Here is an 18,508-nt window from a genome sequence, read left to right as displayed (position 1 = left end):
TCAGAAGATGATTTAAGACAGTTGCACAAAACAAAGATTCAAATTTCCAAAGTGGGAAAAAGAAAATAACAAGGGCTGTTAGTAGTAAAACTTAGTTCGGGGTGGGGATGTAGCTCAGTGGTAGGGCATTTGTCTAGCATGCACAAGGCCCTAGGTTACCTCCCCAGCACTGCCCCTCCCCCACACAAACACAAAAGGAAACCGAACATCTTAAAACAACCACAAAAAACAAAACTTAGCTTAAAGGATTTCTGGTGTTTCAAGAAATTTCTTTCCCCCTTGCTTTTCAATTAATAGTTTTCAAACTGTATACAATGGGAAAATGTTTAATTTGAGATAGAGGGGATGTTTTCAGACTGAGGTTCAAGTTTTACTTTACTTCTCAAAACAACAATTTTTACTCCAGTCTCCTAAGTATTATCAAGAACATAACTTCAAATGAGATTAAAACGAACCAATTATTCAAGGATAATCATTTCAAATATATTTTAAAACTCAATATTAAATAGTTTTATTCTTAGATTTTTTTTTTCAAACTTAGTTTGCAAACTCAGTTTTCAGAGTCAATGTGTTCACAGCTCTTATAAGGCTTAAAACACAAACACACACACACACACACACACACACACAAAAAGCCACAAACATCCACCTAAAAGTCATCCAGGTAAACAAGATCCAGGCAAATAGTAAGAGTACCAACAGCAAATAACAAGAAATTTCTGTCCCCCTTGCTTTTCAATTAACCTTGTACACATGCTGTTCAACAGCACCTTAAAAATCCAAGGCATTCTTCATATGGGTGCAATTGCCACAAGAAATAAATTTCACGTAATTACATGCCCACATGCCATTTCCACTAGTCCTCCTCATATGTAGGATGAAGCCAATACATGCCTACGCCTGACACGGAAAACAGCAAATATCCAAAGCCCTTGGTTTACAAAACCACAAAACATTTTAGTATCTCCTCTTCTTTCCAACATCAGCACCAGGAGTTTCTCATATACAAACTATTTAATCGGTTCACTTATATAAGTCACCTCTCTTGGATCACCTTAGTTAAGACTGGAACCCCACCCAAAGTATCCATACAGCTTAGACTATCAGAATTAATAGATTCAAGCCTGTGTCCCTCAGCACTGCAATTTCTGTAAGATCACAGTACTTGCTGCCAAAATGCAGTGCCTGTTTCTACTGGTAATCACTTTTGCCTTTAGTGGAAAATTCCAACTCTTTACATTTAGGTACAATCAGTTATTACGAGACAGTATGGCACACAAGTCTCTCCTTCTACTCATCTTGTTAAACCCTCAAAGTGCTTACATTTCTTCTCACATGGAAGGGGTGGCAGCAAAAGAAAGCAACACCTTAAAATACTTTAGAATTAAAGCACACGAAAGCTTCTTATTAATAAGAGAACATCATCCTTTCCAATAAAAAGTTTTGTTGGAAACTGAAGTAAGGTCTGACATGGTCTAACACGCTGTCTTCATGCTACAGAGTACTGAGAAGTGTAAGGGTTTTTATATGAAATAAGACAGGAGTTCAACTGTGTTTCTAGGGGGAAATGGAGTAGAGATGGGAAAATAACTCCATTAAATTCTAGGGCTGGGAATGTAGCTCAGTGGTAGAGCACCTGCATATGCAAGGCCCATTCTTAGCACCACAAAGAGAAAAAGAAAAAAAGCCTTAAAGAAATTCTATTATGGAGAATGGAAATAAGCCCAGATATATTTGAGATACTTTGTAATAATTTGAAAAAAAAAAAAATCAAAAAAACCAACCCCTAACAGTGATGCAATTTACAACTTAAAAGAATGAATGTGCCACAGCGGATTAGTCTGCATACTGGAAGTCTGCATTACTGTAAACAGCAGCTGCCCCCTTACTTTTACAGTAGATTTGAATCACCTGGGGAGCTTATTAAAATGCAGATTCTGGCTCAATGGCCATGGACAAAGGGCCTGAGAGTCTGCAATTTTCACAAGCTCCCAGGTGATGGTGATAATACAGCCCTGAGTACCTCACTGGGGGCAGCTAGGATTTTCAGTTGTACTAGAGGCAGGAGATTTAAAACCAGAGATCTTCTAAAGCATTGTTAAGCAGCACTTCTGCCAGTTCTCAATAGTGTCAACTTCTTCCATACTTTGTTACGTAACATTAGATTAAGCATTAATGAGGCTGGAAACTTGTTTATCTAAGGTTATAATCTGAAATTAAATAAATTTTATGCTGTAAACTCATATAATGAATGCTAGAATCATTTTTAACCTCTCAAGATTAACAGAATCTTGATTACTTGGTCTTAAAGCCCTTTCTCAACAGTATTTATTCTTTGTTGGGGAAATATGCTCTATGTAAATGACATTTTTGCCTGGAGAAAAGAACAATTAATATCCAGCAGTTATGCACATATTTAATAGAATTCAACTCACAGAAATATGGCTGAGAAAGATGGTTGGTTTTCATGTTATTTCTCAAATTAAAAATCTAAATCTGTAAAACTTTTCATCCCATGACCCAAAGTTAATAAAAACATCAAAACCAACTGTCCCTTCACTGGGCTTTCATTAGGGAAAAATCAAGATAAAAAGTACTTCCATTCCCAGAAGTCAATTTTCAAGTCACCATTTTACGCCTTCTTCTAAATCTGAATCATTACTGAGCCTCCCCTGTCCCTGGCTCCACAGCTCAGTGGTGTTGCCCTCACTTCTCTTCTCAAAAAGCCTTCAGAAATGGGTCCTGCTTCCTCTCTTTGGAGGTTGTTCAAGGTCCCCCAAACTCTACCTCCAAGCCAAAATTTTGGCCCAGGTTCTCCTGAATCTGTTTATATAATCTCCTCTGCACATGTGCTGTCCCTGCTGGGCATGTTTTACAATTTCCTGCCTCTGTGCTCTTGCTCATGATACTTCCTATGGCTGCACAGTTGCTTTTCCTTCACCCTCCCAAACAGAAGCCCATAAAAAATGAGCACCACCATCAAAGTCCACTTTCAACATCTTGTTCTGAAACTAGCCCTTCAGGAACCCACCAAGGCCCTGACATTCTTCCAAGCACTGCAAGACACGTAAGAGGTCCACCTTCCTCCTGCAATGCCAGCTCCCTGCAGGGCAGGGAGACATTCCACCCATTAAAGCACTTATCCTAAACTTTAGAAATAAACAAACGATATAAAATGTTTAGTTCTGAAAATGGAAAGTGAATGAAAATGAACTTCTAGTAAATATCAACTGTCATCAACTGAGCTTACAAAACCTAAACTTAATCGCTACTGGGTTAAGTGCTCAGAAATAAAGAGGACAGCCAAGGCGCACCCTTCAAGCCTTTCTTCCCCTCAGGAAGCTAGCAGTTTAGGGCACCTCTCCCCTGCCAAGTGGGCAGATCAAACTGTTCACTGCACTGGTGTTCACTGCATCTGAGACAAGAATAATAGCACTGAAGAGAGGTGCTCCCAACTACACCCCAACGCTGCAAACAGCACACAGCGCTGTAGACAAAGGTCATCATCCAACCTAGGTGCCAGACAAAGAGAGACCCGTTCTCAAGAGTAAAAGAAGGCCTGAGAAATACTGATGGTTTTACAGAAAATGGCAATAAATGCTAAAAGAAAAAAAAATAGTACAAGTGTGTGTGAATTTTTGGATCACCCATGATTTTGTATTATTCATAATATTACCCTCTAGGTTTAAGATCTGACCCTATCAGACCTCCTATGTTTTCAGGTTTTATCTTTAACATCAAAGGCCATGTAACTCATCTACCCAACAAAAAAGCAGCAGTGCTCAAAGTAGAATCCAGGAGCCTGATTCCCCAGGGTCATCTTAGAAGGCCAGTGAGAGAATACTCACTGTGATTTAAACAAATATACTCACACCCAAAACTGAGATGTGGTTTAGGGCAAAAGGTGCCTTGAGGGAGAATTATGCTACCAAGGTGGACCTGAGATTTTCAGCTGACTCCTTACCACATTCTGCTACTAATTATACATTTTATAAGCATATTAAAGGGAAACAAATGGCCATAGAGAGGAAGAAACAGCGTGGGTAGAATAAACTACAGGGTATCTGTATAACCATGATACTAAAAGACCTCAACTGCAGCATTCCCTTGGGTACCATGAGGTTAACATGCAATACCCATCCAACTAAACCTCTATAAACAGTTGGTTTTCCGCAACTGTGGCCACTATTCCCACTTCAGGGCATAGCAATGTTCGGAGAAAAGTCAGATATAGTATCTGTATAATAAACACCAGAAACCAAAAGAGCTAGGAAAACTGTTTATGGCTTTGCCCACCAGGATCCCTCCTCTGACCTAACTGTATAAGATGAACTGGCAGAAACCCAGTCCCTTCAACCCAGCTTCAAGGGTGAGGAGGAATGTTCCTAAACTAAGGAGGGCCCTCTCCACTCCTCCCAGCTTTTCAATTGAAAGGGTTTGGCAGAACAGATTAAGGAAAACAAGTAGCTGCTTTTCTTATTCAGACCCAACATGGAAGAACAATTGTTTTCAATTGTTCTTATACATTTTTTACAGACATTATCTCACTTAAAGTCTCCAGACAATTCTAAGGAGTAAGAATCATCACTTCATTTTATACATACAAAAATTCAAGGACAGAGAGGTTGAATAATCTTGCTGAGGCTCACAAGAAGTCACTGGCAGAGGAGGCAAGAACCATCACTTTGTTCTCAGGCACAGCAAACGCTAAAGGTGTGCAAACATTTTGATAAAGATGGTAGCACCTATAAAATTCTCATGTATAGAACTACAATTTCAGATAAAATAATTTCCCAGTCCTTGTCGGGATGTGACCTGAACTTCCCACTGCCCTGCTCCAAACAGACTGCACAGTTCAAAGAGATCAACAAGTACTATATTTTCTGGTAAGGCCAAGAATAGCACACAGGGCTGCTGGCCCTGCTCCATGCCAGAACAGGCATGTTCTTTTGGATGCTGATGCCCTTCTGAAGTTTCAAGTCACTTGAGAATAGCAAAGAAATGAGTTAATAATTCTGGTAGACAGAGGTGAATGTGGGAAGTACCTAGATTAAAGGGATTTACAATAAAAAAGAGTAAGACCATAAAAATTCTACAAAGGAAATTTTGAACCAAGAACACTAGTATCTTCTGATTTTCTCATCTTCTAAAGCAAAAATGAAAACCACCTTTGACCTCCCCTCCCTGAGGGCTGTGAATGATTAGCCTGGCTACACTGATAAGTAAGGAAATAGAAGAAGAGTGCCTCTCCCAGCTGATTACTAACTATACTTACAGACTTCCCCTACTACCAAACTCCTCCCTTGTAGTCCAAAGAGAGCAGGACACTGAATGCCTAGCACATCAGCCACAATAAACCTTCCATTTCTGCAAACCACTCTCTCATTTACTCCACTGATGATGCCCCCTGAGTAAGAGGAAGGGCCAGAAGGGAAGGGAACGGTCACCACCAGTGAGTAATGGGGAAAGGTCTCAGGAAAGACAACCAGAGAGGCAGCTCACAAGGCTGGTGTACCAAGAGCAGCTAGAAAAGAAAAGGCTGTTTGCTGAGTCGGTGTCATCAATGAAAAGGGACACCCAAGAGTGAGAAGACAGATTATTAACTTTATAATTTCTAATTAGAAAAAAAGATCAGAAGAGCCTTACCTAGGTTAAAGGTTAGTCAGGACTGTTTCCACCACAGAGATAAAATGCTAGATAAAACTGTCTGGTGTTTTAAAAATATTTTATTTTTTAGTTGTAATTGGACACAGTACCTTTATTTTACTTATATCTTTTTATGTGGTGCTGAGGATTGAATCCAGGATCTCACATGTGTTAGGTGAGTGCTCTACCCAGTAAGCCACAACCCCAGCCTGTCTGGTGTTTCTTAATGATAGACGGTAGACTTCTGATTTAATGTTTAATTGTGCCACTCTAAGTACTTTTTAAACCAGAAAGATAAAAACGATTTTCAAGAAATTTCTTGTATAAAATTCTTCATGGTTTACAACTTTAAGCAGAGCATAGGGATATATAAAACTTGACTTGAGAGGGGACAAGCTGGCTGTTCACAACTTCAGGACAAATTTACTCGCATGGACTCCTTTTCACTCAGCCAAACCAAAACTCCTACACTTAACTCAAGCCATTTTAAATTTTAAAAGTATGTATGAAGCACAAACAACTAAAATCCCCAGAAAACTTTATTTCACCGTCTCACAGTAATTACCTCTTTCCAACCTGTTCTGGAAAAAGAAAAAATAAGTTGAATATAGAGATTGGTTCCATAATACATTTTATTTTAATACTTATAAATGGTTTTCTCTCTCCCAACCACTCTCAATGACCCATCCCAGCATATGTAGACGCACAAAAATATAAATAAAAGTTTAATCTAATTGATATAGCCATCAATTGTAGTAGGCTGTACTTAAAATCTCAGAACCTTTCTTTCCCATTATGCATCATCATGAGGTCATCAAGGTACTGTATAGTGAAGTATCCAGAAAGAGTTCTTAAAAAAAAAAAAAAAAGAAAAGAAAGAAAGAAAGAAGAAACAAAATTGAGTAAGAGAAATTGCTAAAGGATACCAACAGACAACAAAAGCAGACCAACAAAAATTCTACTACCCACTTTATAATGGATATTCTTCCTCTATCTTCCACTTATTAAAAAATAGCCCAGTGTATATGCAGATTAAATATCAACTCCCTTCTGTCCAACCCTACCCCCAATCCCAAAAAAAGTCCTGAAGAATACTTCCAGTTATTGGGTCCAATTGGGAGGAAATAGGAGATGGGAAGTGGCTGGTCCTGTTCCTTCCTCAATGGACCCTATTCTCTGACCTAGCCAGAAGTCCACTCTCCCTTCTCAACACCACTTATATTCAGGAGGGTTGCAATTACAGGCTAATGAAACCGAATTCCTTCCAGCATTACCTTCGTACAATTTCATTCTGAAGTTTCCTTAGCAAAACCTCCTACCCCAAGCTTATCAGGAGTATTGTCAGATATGATCCCCAGCTTTGTGAAATATCAAAGGAATTTTTAAAAAAGCTCCGCTTAAAAACTTTGCATTAGTCCAATGAAAAGTGCATACTTTAAGGGCTAAGAATATTAAGAGTTAAAAACTACTCTTCAAAAGAGCAACTTTATAAGAAGGGGGGGATCCTAACAGAATTCAAATTACAGGGAATCACAAACCCCTTAATTCTCTTGTCTGGCTTGGTTGATGAAGTTTGCCAATTACCAAATCTAAACTGGTGATAAATGGCATTTCCTATCCCAGCCACTGTGGTTAACATTAGGTGTGGTAACATGCCACAATCCCTCCTCCAACTTACCCTCTGCTCCCAAAGGCTTTTCTGTTGCTGCAGTTACAACACAGTTCTTGAGGGTGATGAGCATAATATGTCACCTTACCATCTAAATTCACAAGCTAAAATTAAAAGGAAGTGGAACCAATACAATTCTAGATGCCAGCCTGAGTCTGAGCACCGCACAGGGTTAAAGGAAACCATTTCCTAAGATCAAATGCAGAGAAGCAGCAGGAGCAAAGAGGGAAAAAAATCAAGTTACATAAAGTCCGATTGTACTCACTGTTTCCTTATTGGGAAGCAGCTCCTTTCTAATTCTGAAGAAGTTCTTGCCGTACTGCCTGAGTCCCTTAACGAAGCGCTTCTGTGATAAAAAGAAATAAATGGGATGTAAAATCCAAAAAAAAAAAAAAAAACAGGATGTCAGCAAAGCAAAGATATCTGCAATCAGCAGAATAACCACCACAAAAAAGTCTCAGCTAGGGAATATTGACTAGGCTGGAAGAACATTTCGGCAACACAGCTGGGACCCACCCGCGAGCGCGGGCCTCGGGCAGCCCCCATCGAAACCCCAACCCGGGCAGCACATTTAAGAGAAAGACATACTCTATATAGCTAAGATTGTCCCCCATGCTACCAGGCGTAGTCTGGCCCACGAAGGTCTAAACAACAAATATGCCCACGTTTCAATAAAACAGCACAACTGCTTTCTGCTCGAGAACGAAGCTTCCTAGAAGTGTTGGGCAGAAGGGAAACAGAACCAAACCTGGTGACTCTTCCAGAAGGGCACCCTAGGTGGTTGAAAGGCCCGGTTCCTTAATCCAGGAATTCACCAGGAAGGCACCGACATCGCGGAAGCCGGCTGGGAGCCCGAAGCCCAGGCGGCCTGCCCCGCCACCTCCGACATTAAAAGCCACTCCAGATAAAGAATCGCAGCACCCCTTCCTCCCTCCAGACGCCCCTCACCGCCCCCCTCCATTTTCGCAGCAGTCTCAGACCCGTCCCTAAGCCCGGCCGGGAGACTTTCACTTTGTCCCATTCCTCCCGAGCAGTCCCTCCCGCCCCGGCCCCCACCTCAGGGCTCCGAGCCGGTCCCGCGCGGCCGACCCCGACAGCCACAGGTAAGCGCACGGGCCCGGGGCGGCGAGGGCCCGCTGCCTGTCACTCGGCGCGGCTCCACAAAGCGCAGGGCGGAGGCGGCCGCGGGCTGCTCGGCGTGTGACCGCGGCGGGGCCGCGCGGCGCGGGGCGCGGGGGGCGCGGGGCTGGGGCCGCTGCCGCCGCCGCCACCACCACCGGGGGAGGAGGCTGGAGCGCGGCGCGCAGAGCCCGGCGCGGCCGCGGGCGGCTGCAAAAGGCGGCCTGGATCGCCGAACCGCCCGCCGGGCCCCGCGCTCTGGCCCCGGCCCCGCCCCCGACCCGACCCCCGCTGGGCAGCCGGAGCCTCCTGGAGGCGCGCGGTATCTCAGTGTCCTCCTTCGGAGCAGCAGTACGCCAAGGCAGCAAAGCACAGAAACTTCCTCCGACCGCGGAGAGCACGGGGACCCGGCGCCCGTGGGGCTGGGGCCCTTCCCAGGCCGCTGCGTCTCCAGCCCACGCTCGGAGAGCACCGGGTCGACAGCGCCCGGGCCACACGCCCACAGAGCCTTGGCTGCCAGGCGCGGGCCGGCCTCCACGACCCCCGCGTCCCCTTCCGGCCAGCGGTTGTGGGCGGCCGCTCCCCGCCGGGGCCAGGCATTGGCCTACACTTCGAAAGGCGCCCTTCCACAACTAAATCACTACGGAAGCTTCCCAGCCAATAAATCACCTGTCCACCGAAGAAAGAGGCCCTCCTACTCCCGGTGTTTGAGACCTGCTGGGCAGATTCAGGGAAGAGCCAGATTTCACCTGTAAGACCCATTAGGAACCCCCTACTCCAGTCCCTGAGGCTTTGCGTTTTCTTTGCCAAGATATGACTCATCGTTGTCAATTTTCAATAAAGTTCATATAGTTCGAAGGAAATATCTGTCAAGGAACCAGAAAGACGCACGCTGTCTTCTTAAGAGGACTAGATGGAAGTATTATTCATATGATCAACAGGCATTCCCGGCCTTGTGCATACAGCATCTCCAGGGAGATGAGGCAAGAAAAAGATGGCCCTGCCCTCAAGAAGCCTCCAGATTTGGACCTACAAGGAAAGCAGCCCAGGAACAATAGGGTGGTGGGTGGAGTTAGGAGAAGGAGGTAGCACCTTATTCTGCTTGCTGATGTTTTAGAGGAAGTGACAAGGAAGAGCTTGAGCTTGCCAGGTGGGCTCCAGCAGGGCTCTTAATCAGCCAGGAAGGGCACACAGAACACTCTAGGAACTACAAGGACGCAGAGTGCAGAACAGAGAGCCCGCGGATAACACGGAAAGGCAGGGAGGATCGGGATGCAGGCAGCCGTTTAGAGCTGTGGTCCTGTCAGAAATGTTGAAGCACAAGCTTTCCCTGAAGAGAATGGATAAGAAGCGCTCCAGTGGCAGTGTCCTAAGTCTGGATTAGGAACAGTCTAGATTAAGAGACTAATGATATAAATCCAGGTGTGAGATGAAGAGGACTTGAACTACTGCATCACAATTCCTGCTTCTTCATCTATTCTTTAAGAATTTGTTGGGGCTGGGGTTGTAGCTCAGTGTAGGGTGTGAGGTACTTGGTTTGATCCTTAGGACCACATAAAAACAAAGGTTTGATCCTTAGGACCCTTTAAAAAAACAATTTAAAGGGCAGGGATTGTGGCTCAGTGGTAGAGCATTCACTTAGCACATTCGAGGCCCTGGGAGGCCCTGGGTACGATCCTCGGCACACATAAAAATTAATAAAGATATTGTGTCCAACTACAATTTAAAAATAAAAATATTTTTTTAAAAAACAAACAACAGGGCTGGGGATGTGGCTCAAGCAGTAGTGCGCTCGCCTGGCATGCGTGCGGCCCGGGTTCGATCCTCAGCACCACATACAAACAGAGATGTTGTATCCGCTGAAATCTAAAATAAAAAATATTTTTAAAAAAAAATTCTCTCTCTCCCCCCCTCACTCTCTTTAAACAAACAAACAAACTACAGGGCTGGGGATATGGCTCAAGTGGTAGCATGCTCGCCTGGCATGCATGAGGCACTGGGTTCAATCCTCAGCACCACATAAAAATAAAATAAAGATATTGTGTCCACCTAAAGCTAAAAAACAAACAAACAATAAAAAAAAAAAAAAAAAAAGAATTTGTTGAGCACCTAGCATGGGGGTGGGTTTAAAAATAATAAAAATACCATGGACCTTTATTAAATGGATTGTTTTTTAGGAGTTCCTGTAATATGTGAAGTTTATCCAGGCCAACAAGCATAAAGTAATGAGCAGCTAATCAGAGTAACAAGGGGAGGGGGCCTGAAGTGGCCTGTGGTGGCCCAAATGCCTTCACCGAAACAGGGAGACATAGGCCTGATCCCTGAGGAGAGACAGCATCTAGAGGGTCCCTCCTTGAAGGACAGAAGTGGCAAATCGAGATGAGTTATGGAGTCAGAATCTACATGGAGTTGAGGTGAGTAAGCTTTTTTTTTTGTACTCGGGATTGAACTCAGAGGCACTTGACCACTGAGCCACACCCACAGCCCTATTTTGTATTTTATTTAGAGTCAGGGACTCACTGAGTTGCTTAGTGCCTCGAAATCCTTCTGTTTCAGTCTCCCCAGTGGCTGGGATTACAGGCATGTGCCATTGAGCCCAGCCATGGTGGATGATCTGGCACGAATCAGGTGATAGAATGCCAGAACCACGCAATCAAACGTGGGCTTGATGCCAAGGGACATATAACAGGTTCATCAGGAGAGGCCAAGACAAGGAAAGTGAAATGTGAGAAACACTGATTCTGGAACATCAAGGTAATGTTGGAGAAGTGGACAAATCGTAGTTAAGATCTTGTTTCTTCCATTTATTAATGATATAATTCTCTGAACATCATTCCACTCAACTAGTCATTCAGCACCTTCTATACCACCGAGCCTCATGTATTAATTCAAAATCCTCCCAATTTAAAAAGGGGGTTCTATTATCAACCTCATTTTATAGACAAGGAAGGTGAGGCATAAAATAGTTAAGTAACCAGATCAAGGTTACCTAATTTCTCAGAGGTAAAGCCAGAATTCAAACTCACCTTCCTAAATCCATATGTGTCACTGCCACACTCTGTAAAATGCAGACAATTGTGATGACAATTTCCTGTCATGGCACCATTATCTGAAATGACACACTTTCCAGGGTTCCAACATCAACTCAACCAACGGCTTGGTATTCTTCCTAAGAAAGGCTGCACAAAGCCCCACTGTTCTGTCCATCTTAGTGCTGTTCCCTGGCCAGGCCTTGATCCCCATTTCCTAGTGCCATGCCTAGCCCATCTCCCCTATTCAGTTACAATTCTCTGCCCAGGAACTTTGCAAAACAACAGTACCACACTATCTTATCACAGCTCCTACCTAAGAATAGCACTTTGACCTCTCTGTAGGATAGTGTTTACATTCCTGAAGCCCTGAATTCCAGCCCCTCTAGGACACTGTTCCTGCCTGCCTTTCCAATAATGTCAACTGACTACAACGCAGGTACCTTCAAAGTTCATCTCAAACTAAGCTCAAATCCTTCACACTCTAAAATGAACACCATAAGTCCTCCCTTTTATTTATTTGCATAAGATTTCATTTACTCAGAGTCCATAAAATCTGCAAAGGCAGGAATCATATCTTATGCCACTTTGCCTCCCTTGGCATCAGGCAGCTGGTGTTCAGTGAATTTCTGAAACATAGTGAAATCAACAATGAGATGAAGAGGGCCTGGTCTAGGGTAGTCAGAGTAAAACTGCACTAGTAAAAGCTGAAGGATCCAATCTGAACCATGATAACAGAGTGATCTCTTGATCCCCTGGCATCAAACAGTCCTGATTTTCCTCATACCACCTGCCTTAGTTCTCTACTCAACCTCTCAATGTTTGAGTCTCCCCAAAGCTTTGGGTTAGACTTACTCAATATGATTTCCACTGTTCCCAAGGCTCTAAACATCATCTAGGATATGAGCTAGTATGTCTATGGCCAAATCTGTGACCCAAGCCCCTTGGGAACACTCAACTGTCTCATAGGCATCTAAAAGGATACTTTCAAAAATTTTACATTTGACATCTAGTGGTGAGCACAGTCCTGCCACAGCTGTCCATATATATGAACGACTATGCTATCAAATGCACAACCCCCTTGGCCCCAGAGCACAGGGAGGGGGGTGGCGGGGGGAGTGAAAGCTTCATGTGGCTGGTACTGTTACTTGTCTATGGAAAGCCACAAGGCCTCAAAACCTGCAAAACATCTGCTTCTCAGAGACCAGCCTTTACCTTGTGGTTTACCAGAAATGCACAGAAGCTGCCTTTAAAATCGAAACAAAGACAAGCCCTCAGAGCATCAGTGATTGGAGCAGACCAACATCTGAAACAGGCTTCTATCACAGCAGTCTCCTTCCTTCTGTGCATTCCTCACTTCAAATGAAGACCTTGCTGTTTTCAAAACTCTTAATTTATACCATCAGCTTATGAACAGGCAGGTACTACATGCCTCTAAATGGAAGACCAGTGTGTTTCTTAACAGTTTTCTTAAGTAGTCGGCTGGCACTCAGTATTTCCGACACGGAAATTGAAGGCCTCATGCATTATTTCTATGTCTATTAGCTTCTCTTGCCCTAACTGTGTATAGATATTAGAAGACCAGGATGCCATGAGTAAAGAAGAAAAAAGAATGTGAGCATGGAAAGGGGGCAAGCCAACCAGCTTGGTCACCTGCCGGGCTAAGAAGCCCTGCTTCATGCTCTGCAGTCTACAGCTCTCAGACCACAAGCAGAGGGCCTGGAAAGCTGGCCCCTGTTTTTGTGACATGCTTCATGTCCAACCAATCTGAAATGTGGACACAGTGCAAGTCCTTTTCTATTTCTTATCCCCATAGCCAGGTAAGATTCAAACAGATATATGTATTTATTTATAGCAAGGAGACATTCTTTATGTTACAACTTAGTTTATGACTGTGCTCCAAGTCTCAGAAAAACTGATACAGTATTCCACTACTGAGCTGAAAACTGTCACCATCTGAAGTTATCTACCCATCAGTTTTCAGTAGAGAAAATTTAACTCCTGGCTTGTGGGGGGGGGGAAAAACAGCAAGTATCTGAATCCTGTTACTCTAGGATTTTAATATAATGTATCTGGAAAGCTCTAATCATTAATTTTTTTGGTAGAGTGGAAAGTACATGAGGTTTAAACTCAGAAGTTATGGAATCTAGTCCGTCCTCTGTTTCATAAAGGAAATTCTGACATGGCTGTTTAGACACAACCACTTTTGAAATGAGAAATGAGAAATACATAACGGGAATAAAAGTCATTTGGTCAAAATGCAGGAATATTTTCTCTTATAGCTGCTAAGTTCAGAGGCTCCCGGTGCTGCTGCACTCCCCCACCCCACCCTGAGCTGTGCCATGAGCCTCACTGGTCCAGCAGCTGCTAATTCTTCTCTCTGCCCTGGGGAGCAGGTGGGCCTAGACAAAAGCAGCCTCCCTATAAACACTACTGATAAATATAAATACTGTCCATTTTTAATGTGTCATGATATGAAAAAGTTAAGGAAGAGCTGCCCCATACAGCAGAAGAAGTGGCTCAACACAACAGTGTCAGGCTTTATCTGCAACTCCCTGTCTACCATCACCACCACTTTATGAGCTGGGAACTACTGATATCTCCATCTTACATATGGGAAAACTGGCCACAGGTCACAAAATCCCTGGCCCAGGGTGGAAGGATCAGAGGTGATATGTGTAAACAAATAGGGAGCCTCAGGTCTAGGGTGGTGCCTAGGAATGGACTTAAAGGTACAGATTGGGGGTGTGATTGGGTGACTGGTGTTTGTATTTCAAGATATTGTTTCTCATAAATGGACAAATAAAGGTTAGATTGTCATAATAATTTATTCTCATTTCAATTTATCTTTTAAATTAGACATAAAATAAGTGCTCTGTGTAACTCAGGAAAATTATTCTGAATAACAAATTGGACAGCAGACGGAAGAAGTGCGAGGTCAAGAGTAATCCCTCCAATGGGTACATGTGCCTATGCCCCTTGTCCATCCTAAAACTCCCAGCATGGCTCATTCTGGTGTCATTTGAGGTGCGGGATCCCAACCCTGACTGCAGTGGGAAAAGAGCAGAAGAGAGCAGGCAAGACTATAAAAACAGCTAAGAGATGCCTCTGCATTAACCCCTGGCTGAGAGCTTTCAAAATTAACTCCCTCTGGTGAATTTTAACTAGTGTATCACAGTCAGAAACTCACCGGGACTTCTGGAGAGCGAAGTGCACTCAGTCCTCTTACATAACTGTTTAGAAAACACTGTAGGTATTAAAATGATTCCCACTGCGAAAATGGCTCCTTCTGCTCTGCCCATTTTCTGCACAGAATTTATGTTAATGACTTATTGGTTCTTAGGGGACCGAAGTACAAGCAGATCTGCAAGCAAGCAATCTCCCGTCCCCCCACCAACAGACACACACAAGTGTAAGCCCAGCAGCCAGGCGCTGAGGAAAAGGAATACATCCATGGCTCCCTGAAGGCATAGAGCAGCTGAAGAAAATACAGATGTGTCCTAAGTGAGGACCTGTGTTAAAGAGGGACAGGGTGGAGAAAGAGAGCCCTGAGGTCAAGTGGAAGAAATACAAGCCCTTCCAAAGGGTGTGTTCAGGATGCCTACTTGTTTACCAGAGTGGCAATCCACTGAATGAAAGCCTGCTACAGCTCTCCCATATAATCCTGTTTGTGACAGATTCCCATAATCTCCTGTCGAAAACACATTTCTCTCTGGAGGTTACTGTTGATACTGCTTTAAGATATATTGTTTGATTTTGGTTCTAAATATTTATACACTATGGGGACCTGCATGAAGCCCTACTTTTTCAATAAGCAGCACCAGAACTGGTACAGGAGGAGACTGTTGCTCCTGACTTTTTTCTTCACTTTAAACACACTTTGTACTTATTAGTGTAATTGCAGGGCAGCTAGTTAATAATTCAAATGAATTAGAGAGCTGGGGGTTGTAGTTCAGTAGTACAGCACTTGCCTAGTATGTGCAAGGCCCTAAATTCATCACCAGCATCACAAAAAAAAAATAAAAAATAAACCAGTATTATGATGGTTTGGACATGAGGTGTCCCCAAAAGCTCCTTGCTAACACAGGAGTATTCCAAGGTAAAATGGCTATATGTGACCTAATCAGTTCCTCCTACTTTGAATGGACTAACTGGGTGGCACTTGTAGGTAGGTGGGGCGTGGCTAGAGGCGGTGAGTGGCATGCCCTGGAAGGGTGCATCTTCCCTGCAGCCCCTTCCCTCTTCTCTCTGCTTTCCAGCCACCACATCCTAAGCTGCATCACTCTGTCATGCTTCTTCCCCATGATGCTCTGCCTCACCTTGGGCCCACAGCAATGGAGCTGACCATCCACAGACTGAAACCATAAGTCAAATTAAACTTTTCCTCCAATTTGTCCTGGTCAGGTATTTTGGTCACACCAACAAAAACCTAATTAATATAACCCATTAGAATTTTAAACATAGCAAACAGGATCATTTTAAATACTCAGTACAGTCTATTGATGATTCTCAAATTTCCCTTTGACCTGACATTTTCCCTTAGTTCAGACTTGAACCCACACTTTGTATTCAGAGTAATATCTTCCCTAGTCCCAGGACAAAACAATCTCAACGTGGACACCAAGGGATCCTAGACCACATCTTCTTCAAAGCAGCCTGGTCATGAACCCAGAAAACGGAGATATTCAGTGTTTCTCAAGTTCCCCACGCTCAAGCCTCAGTGCAGAATGATAGATAGTCCTGGTGGCAACAGATGTGTTATCCCAGTAGAAAAGAGAAGTCACTGGACCCATTCTATTGATAAAGAAACTGCAGCTTAAATTGAATATTCTGTCCAAACCCACAGCTTGTCATCGCTAGGGCCAGGATTCAAGTCCAGGTCTAATAAGAAAAGCCATGCCAATTATCAAAAGGCTGTGCCTGGCACAACGCATGCAGCTATTCAGTGTTCTCATGTCCTCTCACTCCTAGACCTTCACAAATGCCCTTGAGCTGAGCCACTGCAGCAGTGCCCAGGGCCCTCAAGGCTTCCCTTATCTTCCATACTCACTGGGCTGCAGGTTATTACCCTTACTTCACCAATGAACAAGATAGTTTTCCAGTGCTCACTTGCTGTAGATACCCAGAGATCACCCAGTGTGGTCCTCCTACACCCTTTCTCTCAAAAGTTTCCCCTCAATTGCTGAGTTCTTACAAAAAACGCTCTCCTGGAATCTCCATAAATATTCTACCCTTAAGGGCCCCATGCCTGCCACCTTGGTCATTTTCAGGCCCATCATAGAGATATCCCAGATCCTGGCCTCATCACTCCCCATCAGAATCTATGATAGAATGGGGGCCCATGCACCCTGCCATAATATCTCACAGCCCTCACACCCAATTTAGTGTGTCCTCTCTCAGCTTCCTGTGTCCCTAATACTATGAGATGCAGCAGACTTCTGCTGAAAGAATGCCTGCCTTACTCTCTGTCCCTGTTCCCACACCCTTTCCATTACTTTCACAAGTCACCACATCCTCTGGATTGTTTTTTTTGGTCTTGTTCACCGTGTTCCTTTCTGACAAGGTGGTGGGGTAGGGCGTGACTTTGCCAACTGCAGGACCACAACATTCCATGCCAACAATTGCACTCGTCTCCTCTCCAGCCTCGATGTCTCTCCATTCACCTCCCCCAATATCCTAATTTGGGGCATCCAGTATATTAATGTGTCCTCTTGTTTAAAGACCTGCAGAGACTCTAGTGGGTCTAAATTATTGGTTGGTAGGTAACAGCTTCCATCACTGAGTTCCCCACCACCTCTTCAACCTTGTAGTGAATCTGCTGCAGTGCCCCCATCCTAATTTCAGTCTCTAGGTTCTTATTATTGCTGTTCTCACTCACCCAAACTAGAATGTCTCTTCTTCACCAGACGCAGTGGCACATGCCTATAATTCCAGTGACTCAGGAGGCTGAGGCCCTAAGCAACTTAGTGAGACCCTATCTCACAATAAAAAAAAAAAAAAAAAAAAAAAAAAAAATCAAAGGGCTGGGGAAATAGCTCAGTTGGTACAGTGCTTGCTTTGCATGCACAAGGCCCTGGGTTCAATCCCCAGCACCTAAATAAATAAATAATGAAAACTTACAAAAGGGCTGCAGATGTGGCTCAGTAGTCAGGCACCCCTGGGTTCAATTCCTGGTGCCAAAATAAATAAATAAATTAAAAGTCCCTTCTTCTTTTTGTCTACTCAAATATGTCAATTCAACAAATGCTTAATAAGCACTAATGGCAGTGAAAACACTGTGTTAAAAGCATGGCACACAAGCACTTTGTAAGAGATAATCCAGTTTAAATGCTCCTTCCTCCATGGGCTCCACTGGGGTCCACTCTCTCCCTTCTCTGGACAAAAACCTGACCTTAGTTATGAATAAATACTCTTATTATTCAAATGCCTTTGCATTGCCCACCAAACTGTAGATTCCTTTACAGAAAGCGCAAAGCCTTCCATGTCTCTTGTGAATCTCAGCATGCCTAGCAAATAGTAATCAAGCAATATGATACCTGCTGGAAAACTGGAAGTGATTTTGGCCCTAGAGTCTTTACCCAAAACGTGAATATGTACTTGGTATGATGGAAACTTCAAATGAGGTTTCAAAATAGGATTAACTGCCTGGAATCTAGATGCAGAAAACATTTTTGGTACCTACTACATATGAGAGAAATTAAAGGATGTTCTTTTTCTTTACAAAAAAAAAATTAAGGGAAATTTTACACACACACAATCAGTCTCTCTCTCAAGCTATTCAAGCAGAAGTACCTATCAAACTGTGTGCTGTATCTGTATCAAAATTTTCCCAAGAAATGACTTGGTTCAGAGTGCATCATCCTGCCACCCTGGCCTTGGTCACTTCCTACAGTGCTTCCCATCCACAAATGTGAGACAGGCATCTGGCCTCCACCATCTTTCAAGCCCACCTTTGTGCCTCCAGTTCTCCAAAGAGGGGAACAGCAGCAGTGAGGCAGGGCAGCCTCACTCCTATGTGAGATAAGAGGACATCCAAAGAGATCTT

The 18,508-nt window shown here is 43.5% G+C and overlaps 1 protein-coding gene across 5 annotated transcripts in view; it reads right to left on the bottom strand.

Annotated features, from left to right (window-relative positions):
- The window catches only part of Rere (arginine-glutamic acid dipeptide repeats), a 395,515-nt gene that overhangs the window by 54,160 nt on the left and 322,847 nt on the right, over positions 1-18,508 (bottom strand). For all 5 annotated transcript variants that reach the window (XM_076861360.2, XM_076861359.2, XM_076861361.2 and 2 more), the window contains one exon: positions 7,581-7,661. In XM_076861360.2, the coding sequence (XP_076717475.1) occupies positions 7,581-7,661 (81 nt within the window). The remainder of the gene's footprint in view (positions 1-7,580; positions 7,662-18,508) is intronic.

The sequence above is a fragment of the Callospermophilus lateralis genome, chromosome 7, assembly GCF_048772815.1.
Source record: "Callospermophilus lateralis isolate mCalLat2 chromosome 7, mCalLat2.hap1, whole genome shotgun sequence".
Lineage (NCBI taxonomy): Eukaryota > Metazoa > Chordata > Mammalia > Rodentia > Sciuridae > Callospermophilus > Callospermophilus lateralis.
This window is presented reverse-complemented; position numbering and strand designations above follow the sequence as displayed.